General features: G+C 52.1%; 1 protein-coding gene across 2 annotated transcripts in view; it reads left to right on the forward strand.

The window, feature by feature from the left end:
* RAB6B (RAB6B, member RAS oncogene family) overlaps positions 1-17,940 on the forward strand; it is a 58,347-nt gene that overhangs the window by 22,858 nt on the left and 17,549 nt on the right. For both annotated transcript variants that reach the window (XM_068976639.1, XM_068976647.1), the window contains exon 2: positions 5,420-5,478. In XM_068976639.1, the coding sequence (XP_068832740.1) occupies positions 5,420-5,478 (59 nt within the window). The remainder of the gene's footprint in view (positions 1-5,419; positions 5,479-17,940) is intronic.

Raw genomic sequence — 17,940 nt, forward strand, 5'->3', positions numbered from 1 at the left:
TCATCTGCTTTCCACTGTGGATTCTGTGCCTAGCCTGGGCCTAGCACAGAATGAGCCCCCGGCTGGTGTTTGAGCGAGTAGAGATGCCTCACATCCTCTGTTGCTATCTAGAAGCCACCTGAAGGTACAAAAATCCATTTTCCTGGGGCCTGCACTGAGATGGGGAGTGAGGATCATGGGAGGCTGTGGGAGTAAGTGGCCCCATGGGTGAGGTCCAGGGAATGCTGCTGGCTATAGCTTTGATAGCATTGACTGTATGGACGTTGGTCAGCAAAGTGATATTCTGGTTTTTAGTACGATGTTTAGGCTTGTCATAGCTTTCCTTTCAAGGATCAAGTGTCTTAATTTCATGGCTGAAGTCACCATCTGCAGTGATTTTGGAGCCCAAGAAAATAAAATCTATCACTGATTCCATTTTATCCCCTTCTATTTGACATGAATTGATGGGACCGGATGCCATGATCTTAGTTTTTGAATGTTGAGTTTCAAGCCAGCTTTTTCACTCTCCTCTTTCACCCTTATCAAGAGTCTCTTTAGTTCCTCTTCACTTTCTGCCATTAGAGTGGTATCTTCTGCATATCTAAGGTTGTTGATATTTCTCCTGGCAACCACTCCAAAATTTAGTGGTTCAAGACAATGAGGCTATATTCTTTGCTCGGGAATCTATAGTTTGGGCAGGTCCTAGCAGGGAAAGGGTGTCTCTGACCCACTTTAATGGCTCCGAGGCTGGGCTCGAGTCATCTGAAGGCTCCCCCACTCACAGGTCTGCTGGCTGGGGGTCTCCATTTCTTGCCATATGGGTGTCTCTGTGTGGTCCTCCTGTGTGTAGGCTGCCTTCGGCGTCCTCTCAGCATGGCCAGGCTACTGCCCCTCCTCCACTGTAATTAGCTCGTTGCCTCCCATCCATCACCTCACACAAGCTTCTTGTCTCCCTGCCTCAGCGCTCACACTGTTCTCTCTGCCTGAAATACCTGTTCTCCTCCAAAGCAGCAGAATACCTATTCTCTCCACTTCCCGTTGGGCTGCTTCCCACCACTTGTGGCCTTCCTGACTACCAAGCCGCACCCCCCACCCCAGACCCCTTGCCCTTTTGTGACCTCCTGCTCTGCTGCTGGCCAGACCTTTCCATAAACCAGCACAACGTCCTGCACGAGGTGAGGTCGTAGGCGTCATACCTGGGTTCATACGTCAGCTCCACTGCTTCCCAGCCGCATGACCTTGGAGGTAAGAACCAGCTTATTGGATCCCGATGAGGATTAAGAGGAAAACTAAGAATTTCTGGTCTGGTGCTGAGTAGAATTTCAGTAAGACCATTTCCATTCCTTCTTTCTGGAGCTTCCTAGTAAGTGCTCAGGATGAATTTTTTCACCCTCATTTGGGTGAAAGAGGAAAAATGCATCTCCCTGCTTAATCCTGTGGGCCTAAACCGCCAGAAGATTATGAGAATATTGCTGAGCTGTGAGCAGAGAGGAAAAAGCTCAGTAATGATTTGCTTGCTAATTCTTAATAAAATCCTACCAGAAGAGGTGAATCTTTGCTCCTGAAAAGAGCTCTGCGTAGCTCTGGTGGTATCAGAGCTGTCTTTAGGGCAGTGGGGCAGTGTGACCTTGAGAACAGAGCTGTGTGGGCAGGGTGGCCCTCCCATAGGATGCAGGGGGCCGCAGAAGGATAGGGGGCCTCGGGGGGGGGGGGGTGGCCCTCAGGGGAGGCCTCCTTCCCCTCCCCCACCCAGCCCTGGCTGAGCTGCTTGGATGCGCGGCCCCCTGGGACCTCCCCGTGGCCTCAGCTCCAGCGGCAGTGCCCAACCAGGTGATGGCTCCAGCTGTCTGCTGCTCTTTGTGGTGGGCCTGAGAGTGACCTGGTAGGTGGGCTCTCCGTATCCAGGTTCCAGCACCTTCCACATGGGGCAGTTGTTGAAGGTGGGGTGTGAGGTCAGGAAGAAGCCTCTGCCCTTCGGGGGAGAGGAGTGTGGACGTGGGGGCCCCTTGCCCCGCCCCACTTCTGGACGTGACAGGGCAGCAGTGGGTGAGGGGCTCCTTGGTGAAGCTCTGTCTCAGGGCCCTGGGGCCAACGCGTGGAGGCTCCTTTCCCGCTGCCAGTGCCGGACAGCATTGCCTGGGGCTCTGCTCTGAGGGGTGGTCGGTCCCCTTCAGGCTGGTGAGCCCCGCCCCGGGGCCCTGGGGCCACAGATCAGGGTGGAGGCTTGGCAGTCAGTCTTAGCCAAATTGGGACAGGGGCAGGATGCACTGGCCACGGACATACCGGCCATGCTTGCCTGCAGTGAAGGGTGCAGACCGAGGCCACGGCGAGGAGGAGGCCTCCAAGTAGGGAGGCCAAGTTGACAGGTTCAGACAGAGTCTGAGCCATGCTGGCCCGGCAGCCGTGGAGAGTGTGGGTGGTCTTGGGGAGGCTCTGAGGCAGGGAAGAGGAGGGCTTCTGTTCTGAGAAATGAAAAAAACTGACCTGGAAGAATGGAAGAAATCATTCCCTTTTGCATCAAATCCGTAATGAGGCTGCCATTCAGTCCAGGGCTCAGTTTGGGGTGCTGCACCCCAGGTGTCTTAACCCATCCATCCTTGATTTTCTAAGCCTTCCTTTTTCCTGAATTCCTAGTTTCTGGCCTTCTAGGTTGGGTCAAGCACTGCCTGAGTAGGGGGAAACCCTGCCTCCTGCCCATCCCAAGAAAAAGGTTCCTTGGCTTAGGCGAAGCTATTCCTGGAGCTCCATGACATCTACAGCGGTGGCAGTGATGATGTGGCAGAATCCTGTAATCCACCATGACCCAGAGATGCCGAGGAGCATGAGGCATAGGAACTCAGTCCCCGGTCCGACCGCCTCATCCTGGCCCCACTCAGCTCTGGCCCTGGGCAAGGAGCTGGCAGCTTGTTTCCCCTTGTGTAAAATGGAGGTGCATAAGTACCCGACTCAGAGTTGAGGACTGACCAGGGTAGACTTAGGGGCTTACTGTTGCTGCAAGCACAAAAGTCCTACAGGCTTTAGGCAGGCAGGTGTCCCGTCTCCCCTGTTGATTGCTGCCGTGTAGATCTGTGCCTGGCACAGCCCCTGCGGTGTGTCTGACACAACCTCCATAAATACATAGTTCAGGTGGTCGTCTTTTATTGGGTTTGTGAGGAAGCTGAGAAAATACTGACGCTGGCCAGGACCCCATACCTAAAAGGTTGTCCTGTGCAGTCCCCAAAACGCTACTCGTTTCTTGGGCATTTTCTCCTCCTGCCTCGCTGTTACCCTGCAAGCCACTGGGGAGCCACTGGTCGTGGCTGGTGCCCCGAGAAGGGACTTGGCAGAGAAGCCTTGCAGAGATTTCTGCTCTCTCGGCTCCTCCATGAGCCTCCTGTTCCCTCAGTGGCTTTTAGGGGTTCTGCTGTCTCTCCTTCCTGTCCTAGGGAGGAGCCTGTTGGAGAGAAGGACCGTGTCCCTTCCCCAAGGTGTAAGGTGCTATGTGTCACCACAGATGGGAGCTCCCAGCTGGCCGTGTAGTGCCTCTTTAACTGAGGCAGCAGGAACTTGCCATTGCTCTTGGAAGGGGAAGACCCATGCGCTCCCTGATTTCATCCTCTTCCTGCTGGCTTGGGGTTGCTCCACTTCTCACTCTGGGTTCCCCTAAGCAGTTAACAGCCACGCTTTTCTCTGGCCTCAGAGTCAATCCTCCCAGAGTGGGAAGCCCCCACTTCTCATTTTCATGTGAGTTTAAGCGGGGATTTAAAGCAATTTGAAAGCACTTTACAGATTTAATTTGTACTGGATGCTCAAAGGGCAGTTTCCAGGTAAACTTAGCCAAGAGATCCTGGGTGTATTACTGCTCACCCCAGAGATGTTCAGGAGAGACATGGGGCTATTCTGACAGCAGCGGATATAGTGCAGTTCAGTCCTGGCACTACCTGAGCTAAGCTGGTATCAGACTGCTCAGGTTTAAGTGGGGGACTCACAGTTCCCCCTAGACTGACATCCACCTCAGACACCAGCTGTGAGTGAGGTCCCCAGGTTCCTGCACTGCTGACCAACTGGCTACAAATCTGGGGGTTCCCCCGGCCCTCCTCAGGTCCCATAATTCACCGGAACAACTCACAGAACTCAGGAAAGCACTCTTACTTACAATTATAGTTTTACCACAAAAGATACGAATCAGGTACAGCCCAGTGAAGAGACACAAGGGGTGGAGTCTGGGCTAGCCTGGAACCAAGCTGCGTGCCTTCTTCCTGTGGAAGACGACTGCCCTTTCCTTACCAATGCCAGCTGTCAGGAGAGGGCTGCCCTTGTCTGCTGCACTGCTGAGGCTTCCGAACTGGAAAGGGACCTTTCCCAGGGGAGTCCCGTTGTGTTGCCTGGCTCCATCTAACCAGGGACCAGCTACCCTGCCAGGTTCGGCCTGTGGACATCCCATCTGAGACCTGGGGAGAGGCAGAATGGAGAACTCTTGGGCCCTGAATCTTTTGCTCTCCCTGCCAGAGTTACCTGTCTCTCATAGCCCAGAGCAGAAGGAACTCTGAGCCAAGCTCAGCGGGTCCAGTCTACCTCTGAGCCTCCCAGGGCCATAGCAGAGGCTTGGTGGGATGGTGTAGCATTCCATGCTGGGCCTGACCCAACAATATTCCTTTATCGCCCTCCCTCCCCACCCAGATGCTCAGAGATTCTGCTACTGCCGCTGCCAGGCCTCAGGGGACCTGCACAGGGTTAGGTCAGAAGCCAAATCCTGCAGTTTGGGAAATTAGAAGTATTTACAGGATTCCGCAGAGACTTCCTTTTTCCCATAGTCCTACCAGTTGTTCTCAGTTGGAGATGTTTCTGCCCTTAGGGGGATTTGCAAATGTGCAGGGGACTCCTCGCTTGTCACAATGACTGGGGATCCCACTGGCACTTACCCAGCAAGGTCCAGGGATGCTAAATATCCAATGAGGAGCTGGGCAGTCAGGTACACGTTTTGAAGAATAGTCCTGCCCATGAGAGACACTGGGGAATGATCCATTTACTTCCCCTGCCCTCTGGTTCCTTGGAGAGTCACCTTCCTCATCAGTTCCAGGCTAAAATAAAAGAGCGTCCCTCTATCCCAGCCTGTGACCAAGGGCAAAGTGTTATTTCCAGGTGAATGTAGGCCTGTGACAGAAGCATTCTGTAGTGCACACACTTTCTCTGATTATTGTTATGTGGCTCTTATGGGTCAAGGAAGACCTGGATTTGTGTGGTAAGAGTTCACAGGGCAGGGATTCCCCTGCAGCCCACCCAGTGTAGACTTGGATACCTCACCTCAGTGTCCCTCTCTGGGTCCCACCTCCCACTCTGTCTCTGCATCTCATCTTTTCCTCTGGGCTTTTTGATTTCATCATCTGTTTTCATTGCATGAAATGTGTTTAGAGGAGCCTGGCCCGGATCACAGCTGAACCCCTCTCTTCTTGTTTTACAGTTGGGAAGACATCTCTGATCACACGGTTCATGTACGACAGCTTCGACAACACGTACCAGGTGAGTTCCTGGGTCCCTGCCCTTCACTAAGCCTCATGGTGTTTGTAGCCTTGACGGCTGCCTGGACACCATGCCAGCCACCCTCCCAGGACTGCTGACGCTGGAGGAGAGTAGGGTATGCATGGGGCCCAGGGCATCTATGTTGCCTCGGAGGAGCCTCCCACTTGCACCCTGGTCCCAGCCCAGTAAAGACCCTGAGCCCTTCTGAAGCTCCAAACCTCAGCAAATGTTTCCAGGAGAGAAAGGACACCTTTCAATTTGTGTTCTCCTGCCCCCATGGCAGGTCTAAATCATTACAGTGTTTGAATTCTTGGGAGTCATCATATGGAGGTGGATGGACAAGATTCTAAATGAGGGTCGTGAAAGAGCAGTAGGGGAAATTGCTTCTCTAGCATGGCTGTTGGCTGACCTTCATGTGTGCACACGCACACGTGGTTGCTGGGGCCCTTCCTTCCCTGGAGAAACTAGTGTGGTGGGCCTACACTGCTTATGTGGGCAGGAGGCTAGGTGAGGTTACCTGAGTGCCCCTGGCTCTCAAGGGAGATCTGGAGTCAAACAGAAATGGCTCCAGGAGCCGAAGGCTGAGGTCTTGAAGGTCAGTAACATTTCACTTTCCTGGCACATGGGTGAGTGGCGAGGTTTGTCAAATGAGGTGAATTTCCCCTGCAACTATAGCTGTTATCATAAAGCACCAAACTTAATCATTTCAACTATTTTTAAGAAAAAATTTATTGTTTTTTTCCTTAAGACAGACAAGTAGTAGCGCATTTTTCTAAGCCAGTGGGTTCTGTGAGATGGTAGTTCTAAGGGATGTTAGTTGGAGAAGGAAATGGCAACCCACTCCAGTATTCTTGCCTGGAGAATCCCATGGACAGAGGAGCCTGAGCGGGCTACAGTCCATGGGGTCGCAAAGAGTCGGACACAACTGAGTGACTTCACTTAGTAGGTGTTGTTTGGGATAGAAAGGCAAGAGACTGAGGATCACTGGTGAGCAGAATTCTACTGCAGGACTTCTCAAGGCCTTTACCATATCAGTGCATGGTTTTGATCTGCTGGAAGATGTATTGTGCAGAATCTCCTGGATGTATTTGATCACAGAATCCTTTTGTCATTGAGTCCTCAAACGATAAATATTTATAGAACACCCTGAGGACTGTTGTGCTGAGAGGTCTCCCCACCTTCCTGGACTTACAGAACACGCAGAACACAGCTCACTGCCGATTATAGTGCTGTGTCTGCTCTAGTCTGTCTGTCTCACTCTGGACCAGTCAGCATCCTTGCCTAAAATACAGCCCCTTTCTCTGCCTCCCTCTTATCCCTTCTTTTCTTCTGCTGTCGTTTGAAATACCAGATAACTAGCAGACTTGGTAGGAATCGACTAAAGGGTAAGGCCATGGGGTCCCGAATGACGTACACAACCTTGGACAGCAGCTCTGGGATGACTGTCTCGGCCACACTTGGTCTCGTTTGGTGCAGGCCACGCTCTGTACCAGGGTGGGCTTGCCAGAGGCCTCTCTTCCCTGCAAGGGGAGTCCTCCTGCATCACTTTACATCTGAATCACGGCTTTAACTTCAGTTCTTAAGTCTGACTTGGTGTTCACTTGTGTGTGTGTATGAATGATCTCACAGACATTACTTTGATTATTTGATCTTTCAAATGTTATAATAATTATAATACTTGTTGATGCCCATTAATAATAGTGACACTCCTGGCTGGTTGGTATTCTGCACAGTGATGGGCAGCAGAGGAGGCCTCAAGGTCTTTGCAGTGGCCCTCAAGAGCCTCAGTGGTCCTTTGTTGTGGATCAAAGCCTCAACTTCTCCCCATGTTGTTGGAGTCCCTCACAGTCTCAGCTCACCTCTATCTTCAGTGTCATCTCCCATGACCCACTGCTTGTCCTATATCCTGTGGTCCAGGCGCCTCCCTGCTTGCTGCTCCCAAGTCAGTGACACTCTGATGCCTCTGACCCTTGGTTTATGGTGTCAGCTTTGCTGGAATGCCCTTCCCACTCCTCCTCTGTGCTGTGAAATGTTCTTCTGACTCACCAAGGCTCAAGCGCATGACTGCCTGTGGTTGGGCCATGACCACGCTCTGTGCCCCATGGTTGGGACGTGCCATGCTCTGTGTCCCGTGGTTGGGCCGTGCCATGCTCTGTGCCCCGTGGTTGGGCCGTGCCATGCTCTGTGCCCCATGGTTGGGCCATGCCATGCTCTGTGTCCCGTGGTTGGGCTGTGCCAGCTCTGTGCCCCATGGTTGGGCTGTGCCATGCTTTGTGTCCCATGGTTCGGCTATGCCAGCTCTGTGCCCCGTGGTTGGGCTGTGCCAGCTCTGTGCCCCGTGGTTGGGCTGTGCCAGCTCTGTGCCCCGTGGTTGGGCTGTGCCATGCTCTGTGTCCCGTGGTTGGGCTGTGCCATGCTCTGTGTCCCGTGGTTGGGCTGTGCCACCTCTGTGCCCTGTGGTTGGGCCGTGCCATGCTGTGTGCCCCGTGGTTGGGCCGTGCCATGCTGTGTGCCCTGTGGTTGGGCCGTGCCATGCTCTGTGCCCTATGGTTGGGCCGTGCCATGCTCTGTGTCCCGTGGTTGGGCCGTGCCAGCTCTGTGTCCCGTGGTTGGGCCGTGCCAGCTCTGTGCCCCATGGTTGGGCCGTGCCATGCTGTGTGTCCCGTGGTTGGGCCGTGCCATGCTCTGTGTCCCGTGGTTGGGCTGTGCCAGCTCTGTGCCCTGTGGTTGGGCCGTGCCATGCTCTGTGCCCTGTGGTTGGGCCGTGCCATGCTCTGTGTCCCGTGGTTGGGCTGTGCCAGCTCTGTGTCCCGTGGTTGGGCTGTGCCAGCTCTGTGTCCTGTGGTTGGGCTGTGCCAGCTCTGTGCCCTGTGGTTGGGCCGTGCCATGCTCTGTGCCTCGTGGTTGGGCCGTGCCATGCTGTGTGTCCCGTGGTTGGGCTGTGCCATGCTCTGTGTCCCATAGTTGGGCTGTGCCAGCTCTGTGCCCCGTGGTTGGGCCGTGCCATGCTCTGTGCCTCGTGGTTGGGCCGTGCCATGCTCTGTGTCCCATGGTTGGGCTGTGCCAGCTCTGTGTCCCGTGGTTGGGCTGTGCCAGCTCTGTGTCCTGTGGTTGGGCTGTGCCAGCTCTGTGCCCCGTGGTTGGGCTGTGCCATGCTCTGTGCCCCGTGGTTGGGCTGTGCCAGCTCTGTGCCCTGTGGTTGGGCTGTGCCAGCTCTGTGCCCTGTGGTTGGGCCGTGCCATGCTCTGTGCCCCGTGGTTCGGCCGTGCCCTGCTCTGTGTCCCGTGGTTGGGCCGTGCCATGCTCTGTGCCCCGTGGTTGGGCTGTGCCCTGCTTGGTGTCCCGTGGTTGGGCCGTGCCATGCTCTGTGCCCCGTGGTTGGGCCGTGCCATGCTCTGTGCCCCATGGTTGGGCTGTGCCCTGCTCTGTGTCCCGTGGTTGGGCCGTGCCAGCTCTGTGCCCCGTGGTTGGGCTGTGCCATGCTCTGTGTCCCGTGGTTGGGCCGTGCCAGCTCTGTGTCCCGTGGTTGGGCCGTGCCAGCTCTGTGCCCCGTGGTTGGGCTGTCCCCACGCTCTGTGCCCGTCTGCAGCTCCCTCTCCCCAGTACGCTGTCCTTCCAGCTCTACAGGAACGCCTCCTGCTTTGGATGGGCTCTTGGAGTTGCTGAGGCCCGGACCCCTCAGATTCAGTGCTGTGTCCACGGGCCCTCAGGGGGCCTGCCCACAGCCGGTGTCAGGTGCCTCTTCATCCCACAGTGGCTTCAGGAGGGACTGTCTGCCTTGATTTTTAGACCCCATGACACTAAGTTGCCACAGTGGCCCAGGGTCAATGTCCAATGTCGTGCAAACAAGCAATGAAAGCCCAAGTGCCCTCCCCACTGCAGGCTTTTCTGGCTGCTTTTTTTTTTTTTTTTGACTGCAGGTGGAATTTCTTTCCTAATACCTTCTAAAATGGTAATTAGGCTGGGAGGCTGGGGCTCCAATTCTATGTGTACACAGGCCCATTTTAATAAATTCTCTGGAGAGGGAGAGAGGGAAATGTTAGTTTTTCTTAGCATGATGGCAGAGACACTTGGGAAGTAGACGCCAACCCCGAAGGCTCGGGGATGTTCCCAGTTGTCCCCTGCGTGATGATCACTCCCCAGCACTGCCCACTCATACCTCATGTGTCAGCCCTGTAGCCCAGGGCCCTCCCGCCTCGCCTTCATTGGCTGAGGTGCTCAGACAGTTTTCAGGACTGACTCCTTCACTTCTACCTTTGCTGTGTGTCTCTGGCTCTGTCTCCTGCCCCGCTCCCCTGCTCACATACTCTGACAACACGTTTGCCACGTGCTTACTCTTTGTTGCCACAGAATCTGGCTGTGCCCTGAGGCAGGGCATGGAGGGTAGAGGGTGTTCCACCTCATCCTGTGTGACAGCGAGTCCTCCCGCCCCCGGCCATGTCTGGGGCTGAACTCGCCTGAGGCCCCAAGGGGCTGGCATGAGGCCCCGGGCGTGCAGAACAGGGTTCTCCACCAGACCTATCTGGGATCCTGCTGATGAGGCTTTAGCGGCCCTAGAAGCTCGTTGGGGTTTGGACTCATGGGGCAGAGTGGAGAGCTACGGGGGCTTCCTGAAGGCTGGCTCTGATGGGAATCAAAGAAGCCTGTGTTTGTAGGAGACGGGCCAGGGGGCTTGGGCCAGGGCAGGATGGCAGTTGCAACAGGGCCCCACAGACTTGGGGCAGCTCTGCGAGTGGAAGGGCAGGGAGGGGCATCACTCATCAGTCACGCAGGGCTGAGTGAGGGGGCCTGGGCCAAGCCTGGGCGGGACACACAGAACCGTGGGAGGGGCGAGCGAGCAGAGTAGGCCTGGGGGTTGCAGAGGAAGGAGAGGTTTGAGTGGGCCCTGGGTTTCTGTCCAGACACCCCGGAAGAGCGGCAGTACCATCAACACAAAGGGAAACGAAAAGTCAAGTGGGAAGTAATGATGGAACAGCCAAGTGAAGATGTTTGAAAATGGCTGTTATGTGACTGGGCCCAGGAAGCGCTGGCAGGATCTGGATCCCTGAAGCCTTAAGAGCTGATGAGTTTCCTGGGTCGGATTGTAGACAGCAGGCGGAGGGCCAGGAGGAAAGGCCTTTCTCCATAGAATCCAAGAGGCCACGTGTGCTTAGGTGGTGTTCAGGTAACCACCCGGCACCTGAGGAAACAGGGGAGGGTCTTCACCCCTGTCGAGGTGGGCAGAGTGGGGTCACACGTGGAGGAGAGCTGAGTCACACACTGAGTCAGCACATCCTCTGATATTAGCTCCTTCTTTTCCTCTAAAACAATGCTGCCTTCAGAGGCCTGGGTTGCAATCCTACCTCTGTCACTTAGCTGAGAGTCTGAGCTAGCATCCCACTTTCTTAGTGTTGCATTTTTTTAATCCAGAAATTATTTGGATGACATTTAACCCCTATATCACCTAGATCAGTGGCCTCAAACTTCAGCAGTAGGAATGTGGTCAATTTGTATTTATAGCTCATGGATGCCTTAAAGCCTAGATGATGGGAAATTTTAGATGAGAAATACTGTTGACACAAATGTGCATTACCATACTCTACAGAGAGCAATACTAAACAACAGCTCCACTGCAGATTAAGCTGATGATGATGAAGTGAAGTGAACAATAACTTGCTCACCACGTGTTTGTATGGGAAACTGGGCCCTCCTATCCAAGCCTGCATGTGTCTGTGTGCAGAGCTCTGGCACTCTGCCGGGTGCTGCCAGGTCCCCAGACTTCTGGCAGAACAGTGAACTCTGTCTTTGGCCAACTCTAGGAACACGATGATTTTATCATATTAATACAGTTAAGAGTTCCCTGTTTCACAAATACTAGGTTCTGTGGTCAAAATGTGAGGCAGCACTCTTGTACAGTGAAATACCCCCTAAATGCCAGGCAGCTTGGCAAGATGACCCTGCCCTCAGACACGCACTGGAGCAGCACCAGTCACCCAGGTGCTCCATTTGGACATTTACCTGGGACTGGTCTGAGGGCAGATTGACTGTGACATCTGTTCTTTCCCTCCCTCCTCTCCTCTGGCTTCTCTTCCACTCTTTTGTCAAGCATATTAAAATCAGGTCTGTGGTCAGCCTCTAGTGCAGAAGGCTGACTAACCTGGCTTAAACAGGGGAGGGTTTTGGTTTTCCAGGTGCCGGAAGTCACAGTGGGCCTTGAGCTGGCCCAGCTGTGCGGTGACACCATCACGCACGTCCCAGGCCCCTGGGTATTCTGCTCTGCCTTCTTGTTCTGTGGGTTCATATCTTCATGCAGCTTGGCTGTTGCTGCTTCAGACATCACCTCTGCATTCAAGGCAGGAAAAAAAAGGATAGCAAGAACTTCCCTGGAATCCCATCCCCCTCCAGCAGACTGCAGCTTGTGTCTTATTGGCCAGAACTGAGTCACTCAGATGGTAAAGTGTCTGCCTACAGTGCAGGAGACCTGGGTTCGATCCCTGGGTTGGGAAGATCCCCTGGAGAAGGAAATGGCAACCCACTTCAGTATTCTTGCCTGGAGAATTCCATGGACTGAGGAACCTGGTAGGCTACAGTCCATGGGGTCGCAAAGAGCTGGACACGACTGAGTGACTTTACTCACTCACTCACTCACTCACTCACTCACCAAGTCACCTGATCACCATTACCCTCTAGAGAGGCTGGGAAGCAGTTTTTCTTTTATAGTTTGCAGGCCTGCAAGGGAGTAGGAGGTTGCCAGTTGGTATTAGGGTAGTCCAATAGCACCTGCTAGTGTTCATAAGTGAAGTGGCCCCATCATACAACTCTGGCCCAGGTTTTAGTTGCTGCTGCTGCTGCTAAGTCGCTTCAGTCATGTCCGACTCTGTGTGATCCCGTAGACAGCAGCCCACCAGGCTCCCCTGTCCCTGGGATTCTCCAGGCAAGAACACTGGAGCGGGTTTTAGTAATCCTTCCTAGTTTGCTTTGTGGGTTACTTGTAGATGCACTTAAAAGTCCTCCCTCCAGAACCCCTTTCTCCCTGAGAGCCGAGGAGAGGGCTTGTGCATTTGTGAGCCTGTGGGAGAGCTCTCAGGGAGCTTCAGACCACACATCCCTCGGCATCGGTGTAGCTTTTGGAAGAATTGACTAATTTTGATGAAACTTAATCCCTTATTTGTTGGTGATGGACAGGGAGGCCTGGCATGCTGCACTTTATGGGGTCGCAAAGAGTCGGACAGGACTGAGCAACTGAACTGACTGACTGACTGACTGAACCCCTTATTTGGGCTTCCCAGGTGGCACCAGTGGTAAAGAACCTGCCTGTCAATGCAGGAGACATAAGCAATGTGGGTTCAATGCCTGGGTCAGGAAGATCCCCTGGAGGAGGGCATGGCAACCCATTCTAGTACTCTTGCCTGGGGAATCCCATGGACAGAGGAGCCTGGAGGGCTACAGTCCATGGGGCTGCAAAGAGTCAGACACGACTGAAGTGACTTGCATGCACGCATACAACCCCTTGTTTAAAGTTGGAAAGTATATATTGTTGGTTCATATTTTAGAGCACAGTCAGGAAATGAAAAAGCAATCAATACATATTTATATTGGTTGGTGACTAGCACAAGCCAGTTCCCACTGGGAGAAAAGTGGCCATGGGGACTGTGTAACCTTTGAGGCTAAAGTATTGGAAAGAATCCAGGTACCTGCCCTGTGGCCTTCCAGCCAACTGCCCCTCCCCCAAGGTACTTGGTTGAGCTGCTGGCCAGGCCAGGCCCTGCCCAGCTTGTTTTCCTGAAGCTGCTGTCTCCCTCCCCCACTGCACCCATTTGCTGGTCTGAATCCCTAAGTTTCACCAGCTTCATTTGCATGCTCATTTGCATGACTTTACCCTGACACTCTCCTCTGAGGGTTGGTGCTGCAGGGCATAAACAGCAGGTTCATTGTCAAGGGCCTGCCATGCCCAGCTGCTTTTTGCCACTTGCCAAGATGCTTCCCCAGCCATGGGCCAAGGCCTGGCCAAGGCTGAAAGAAGACACGCATACATTCCTTTTCATGATTTCTTTTCCTGAGAAGAGAATCTCGAGTCAACTTGTGCAAATTACCATGCAAATTTCTACCACAGACTTTATTACTGTGTCTTGTCAGAAAGTAGATGCAAAATTACATTTCATAATAAATGCACATAGCAAAAACGATTTCAACAAGTGCCTCAGGAAACATCTCTTTCCTTGGGCATGTGCTGGGCCAATGGGAGCTTTTGTGCAGAGGGAGGCGTATAATATGCCATCATTCTTCACTGTGTGTCTGAGCCCCTGTTAACACTAGTTAACATACCTGCAGAAGAAGATAAACGTGGATGCAACTATGAAATCCGTCTTGTTAAGGTCCCTCCTTTTTTGTATAAGATGAAGTGCCTGCCATTTTTCATAAGCAGTACGGTTGGCAATATTAAAAAAATAAATAAGCAGTGCCAGGGTTGGGGTGATCTAACCACAGCAGTGCAGTCTGGCTTCCTTGGAAGGGCATCACGCAGTAGGGGAGGCTCACCAGCACAGCCAAGGAAGGGAAGGGAGGGAAGGATCGTGGGGGGCATGGAGAGTCCCCAGAGGCAGGCCTGCTGCTCTTGCTATCTTGATATCCTCTTTACATCTTTGTGGAATAGTTTCCAGCAAGAATAATTCACTGCCTACTTCATAAGAGGAAACAGAATACAGAGAATGAATGCTGTGATTCCTTTGGAACTCATTTCTCTGAAGGCCAGCCTTTCCTGAAGCTCTGTGAACACTCATTTACTGGGATGTGAATAGTAATTATAAGCACCAAAGTTCCCAGGACCAAGAGTTTGGGAAACATCGGATTACATGAAATTGTTCCTGATTCTTCCATGCAGGACTTCTCAGAGCCTTTACTGTGTCAGTGTGCTTTATGGCCCCCCACTACGGGCTGGAACATGAAACCTTTCCTAGAAACACTTGATCACAGTTCACTTTCATCCCTGTAGACGGCCTCTCTCATGAGGCTATGTTCCACAAAACCAGCCTGAGAAGTGTTATTGGAGGGTCTCCTGTAGGTGGAGTGGGTGGGTTTCTTCTACAGCTTCTCTTGGAAATCCTACCATCAGTCGGTCAGTCCTCATTTTGTTTGTACAGAGTACCTTCACATAGTCTAACTCACTTGATCCAAGAGTCCTTGAAGGAAGTTATGATTGTCCCCATTTTAGAGAAGGGAAGCTGAAGGTCAAAGAGGCTGTCATTATTCCAGGACAAGCCCATTAAGGCACCAGCAGAGGTCCCTGAAAACAGACCAAGGATCCATTTGGATGAGGCACTCGGCTAGCTGCCTGCCAGATCCTCCAGGGCTGGCCGTGCTCCGCCCCAGGAGGCATTTACAGAGCGTCTAGGTTTGTCTCAGAAATCTGTCCTCCTCCCCAGTGGAGGCTCCTGGTCACCTCAGTGCCTTGGCCTCTGACATCACCAGGGCTGTGTGCATATCACCGATCCAGGCTTTACCTTCAAAGCAGAAATGACTTCCTCCCCATCTCACCTCACACTCATCCCTCGCAATCTTTTTACAGCTTTTTCTTTGCACCTGCACATACATAGTTGCATGCACACCTGTGTGTCTCCACTCATATGTATACTCACACACATTCATACACCTGTTCCCATCAGTACACACACACTGTATGACCTCCGCTGAACTTTGGAGGGAGTGGAGGTTGTGGCATGTAACAGGAAATCGGCAAGATTTCTGGGGCCTTTCGTAGGAGGATGTGACCTGCCTGTGGTGGTGGTTTAGTCGCTAAGTCATGTCTGACTCTTGAGACCCATGAACTGTGGCCTGCCAGGCTCCTCTGTTCATGGGATTTTCCAGGCAAGAATACTGGAGTGGGTGGCCATGTCCCTCTCCAGGGGATCTTCCCGACCTAGGAATTGAACCTGGGTCTCCTGTACTTCAGACAGATTCTTTACCAACTGAGCTATGAGGGAAGCCCGTGGCCTGCCTGGGCAGCTAGTTGTTCTTTTGGTCTGGTGTTCCCATATTATCCTTTCAAACAATTCCTGTTGATCTGTTTTCAGATTCACTGACTCATCTGTCATTTGCTCTCTACTGTTAAGCATTTTAAAACTTCAGATATTGTATTTTTTGTTCTAAATTTGTATTTGCTTCTTTATAGTTTCTCTGCTGAAATTTTAAAATCTGGGCATTCATGATGAGCATATTTTTCTTTATATGCTTGAGCATAATTATATTAGCTCTCTAAAAATGCTTGCTGCTTTCAGCATCTGGGTCACCTCAAGTTTGGTCTCCATTTATTCTTTTTTTTTTATTGAATGTGGCTTTCACTTTATAGTAGTTTTGAGTTGTATACTACACATTGTGATTAAGACTATGGATTCTGCTTGTTCCTTGGAAATAATATTCATTGAACCCAGATTTTCAATTCTCCTCCCTGTGGTAGGCAGCAGTTTAAAGTTCTGTTCGCCTTTGTTTGCCTGTCTGTTTGGTTTACAGTCATAAGCTGCTTATGGTCTCTTTGGGCCAGGGATCTGAGTAGCATTTTCATGCAGAATTTGGGGTGCCCTGTCTGTGGCTTTCTCATCTCCAGGATTTTCCGCATTTTCTAGCTGCTGTGATAGTTTTATGACCTGTTCTTTCATTTTTAACCAATAAGACTATGGGTTTCTTGCCAAGTGTTAGCCCCCACCCCTCAGCTCCAGCCGGGACTGCCTTCGGGTGAATAAACAATCATAAAAATAGGAGGCTCACCCAGAGCCATTCCCTTAAGTTTTTGACTTCCCTCTAGATTCTGCCTGTTTGTGAGTGCCTTCGGGGAGTGGTTACATTTTGCTCAGAGATTATCATTGTAGTCTGCAGGAGGGTTGGTCTGATAGGAATCCTGCCAAGGCCAAAATCAGAAGCCCTCTTCCCTTTGTCTGGGATTTACTTCCCCATGCCTCCAATCCACTACTTCTCCCTCCTTCTGCATGCACGCCTGCTCAGTTGCTTCAGTTGTGCCAACTCTATGGACGGTAGCCCGCCAGGCTTCTCTGTCCATGGAGTGGGTTGCCATGCCCTCCTCCAGGGGATCTTCCCCACACAGGGATTGAATCTGCGTCTCTTATGTCTCTCACATTGGCAGGCGGGTTCTCTACCACTAGTGCCACATGGGAAGCCCCCTCCTCTTAGTGCCCCTCAATTACAATAGTCCCTCCCATCTGTCTAATCTGTGTTCTGATTAGTTCTGTGTGCTCATCTTAGCTCCTCCACAAGTTTGGAAATTCAAGGCTGAATCCTGAACTCTGAATAGGTGCTAACCATGTGGAAGAGCATTCCAGAAGAGTGAGCAGCTCCTTATACACAGGGACCAGAGTCTGTTTTGGTCCGCAAATCACACATAGTAAGCTCTCAAGAGTGATAAGTGAATGAGTATTACTTACACCATATGCCAGAAAGGAGCTGCCCGGGGAAGACCATTACTGCCTTCTCCCTGTAGATCTGGCCTGTCTGGGAGTGATGGGCTAGAGCTGGCAGTAGTGTAGGGCCAGCTGCTTGGGCCTTGTGTCTGGAAAAATAAATGATGCTGAGGAGCTAGAAAATTTCTGGTAATCAAGGCCATCTTAAAAGTTCTTGTTTCTGTTCTGCCCTTAGCTGACTTTTCTTGTTGTTGAAATGCAAACGAACTTCCTCTTGGTGGACTCTGCCAAGCTATGGCCAATGATCACAGATTTTGACACTAAGGAGCCAGACAGGATGTGACTCCCACACACACACTCAATGACAGCTTCAGAAATGAAGGGACTTCCGGAAGCAGAGGGAATACAGCCCAGGTGTCAGGAGGAGGGGCTTTGCAGTCAGGGAAACCTGGGCCCTAACCCTGCCTCTGCAACCCCACCTGGACGACCTCAAGCCTGAGTGAGCCTTGGTTTCTTCATCCATGATTAGTCCCTTCTTCTGCAGGCATGGGCATTTCCTTGTCTCTCACCTCAGGCAGGGAATCTGCCCCTCCTTCTGGGTACCAAAGCCTCCTCCGACCAATTATAGCAGGAGCTCAGAGTCTGCACAGCTCTTTGCAAACTTTATTCCTCAAATGAGTTATCCAAGGGCTTGTCTGGAATTCTGATTCCCAGACTGACATCCCAGAGATTAGGATTCTGTCTGTCTGGGCTGGATTCAGCAACCTGCATATTTAACAAGCTTCTGATGTGATTCTGAAGCAAGTGGTCCATGTTGAGACTTACCGAATCACTGGCCAGTGGGAGAAACTGACCAACGTGAGATCTTTCCAGTTTAGCAGAGAAACTGTTAGAAGAGGGGCCCTGAGGCCAACTTGAGGACTTGGAAAATGACTTGCAAAGGAGTGGATCTTGATCTCTGAATAAGCTTTAACCTTGTGAAAGAGCATTCAAAAAGGCAGGGAACAGCATTAGCAAATGCACAGAAACACACAGTGACATGTGTGTTATTGTCCTGACCACAGTCTTACTGCTA

Source organism: Capricornis sumatraensis, chromosome 1 (genome assembly GCF_032405125.1).
Source record: "Capricornis sumatraensis isolate serow.1 chromosome 1, serow.2, whole genome shotgun sequence".
Classification (NCBI taxonomy): domain Eukaryota; kingdom Metazoa; phylum Chordata; class Mammalia; order Artiodactyla; family Bovidae; genus Capricornis; species Capricornis sumatraensis.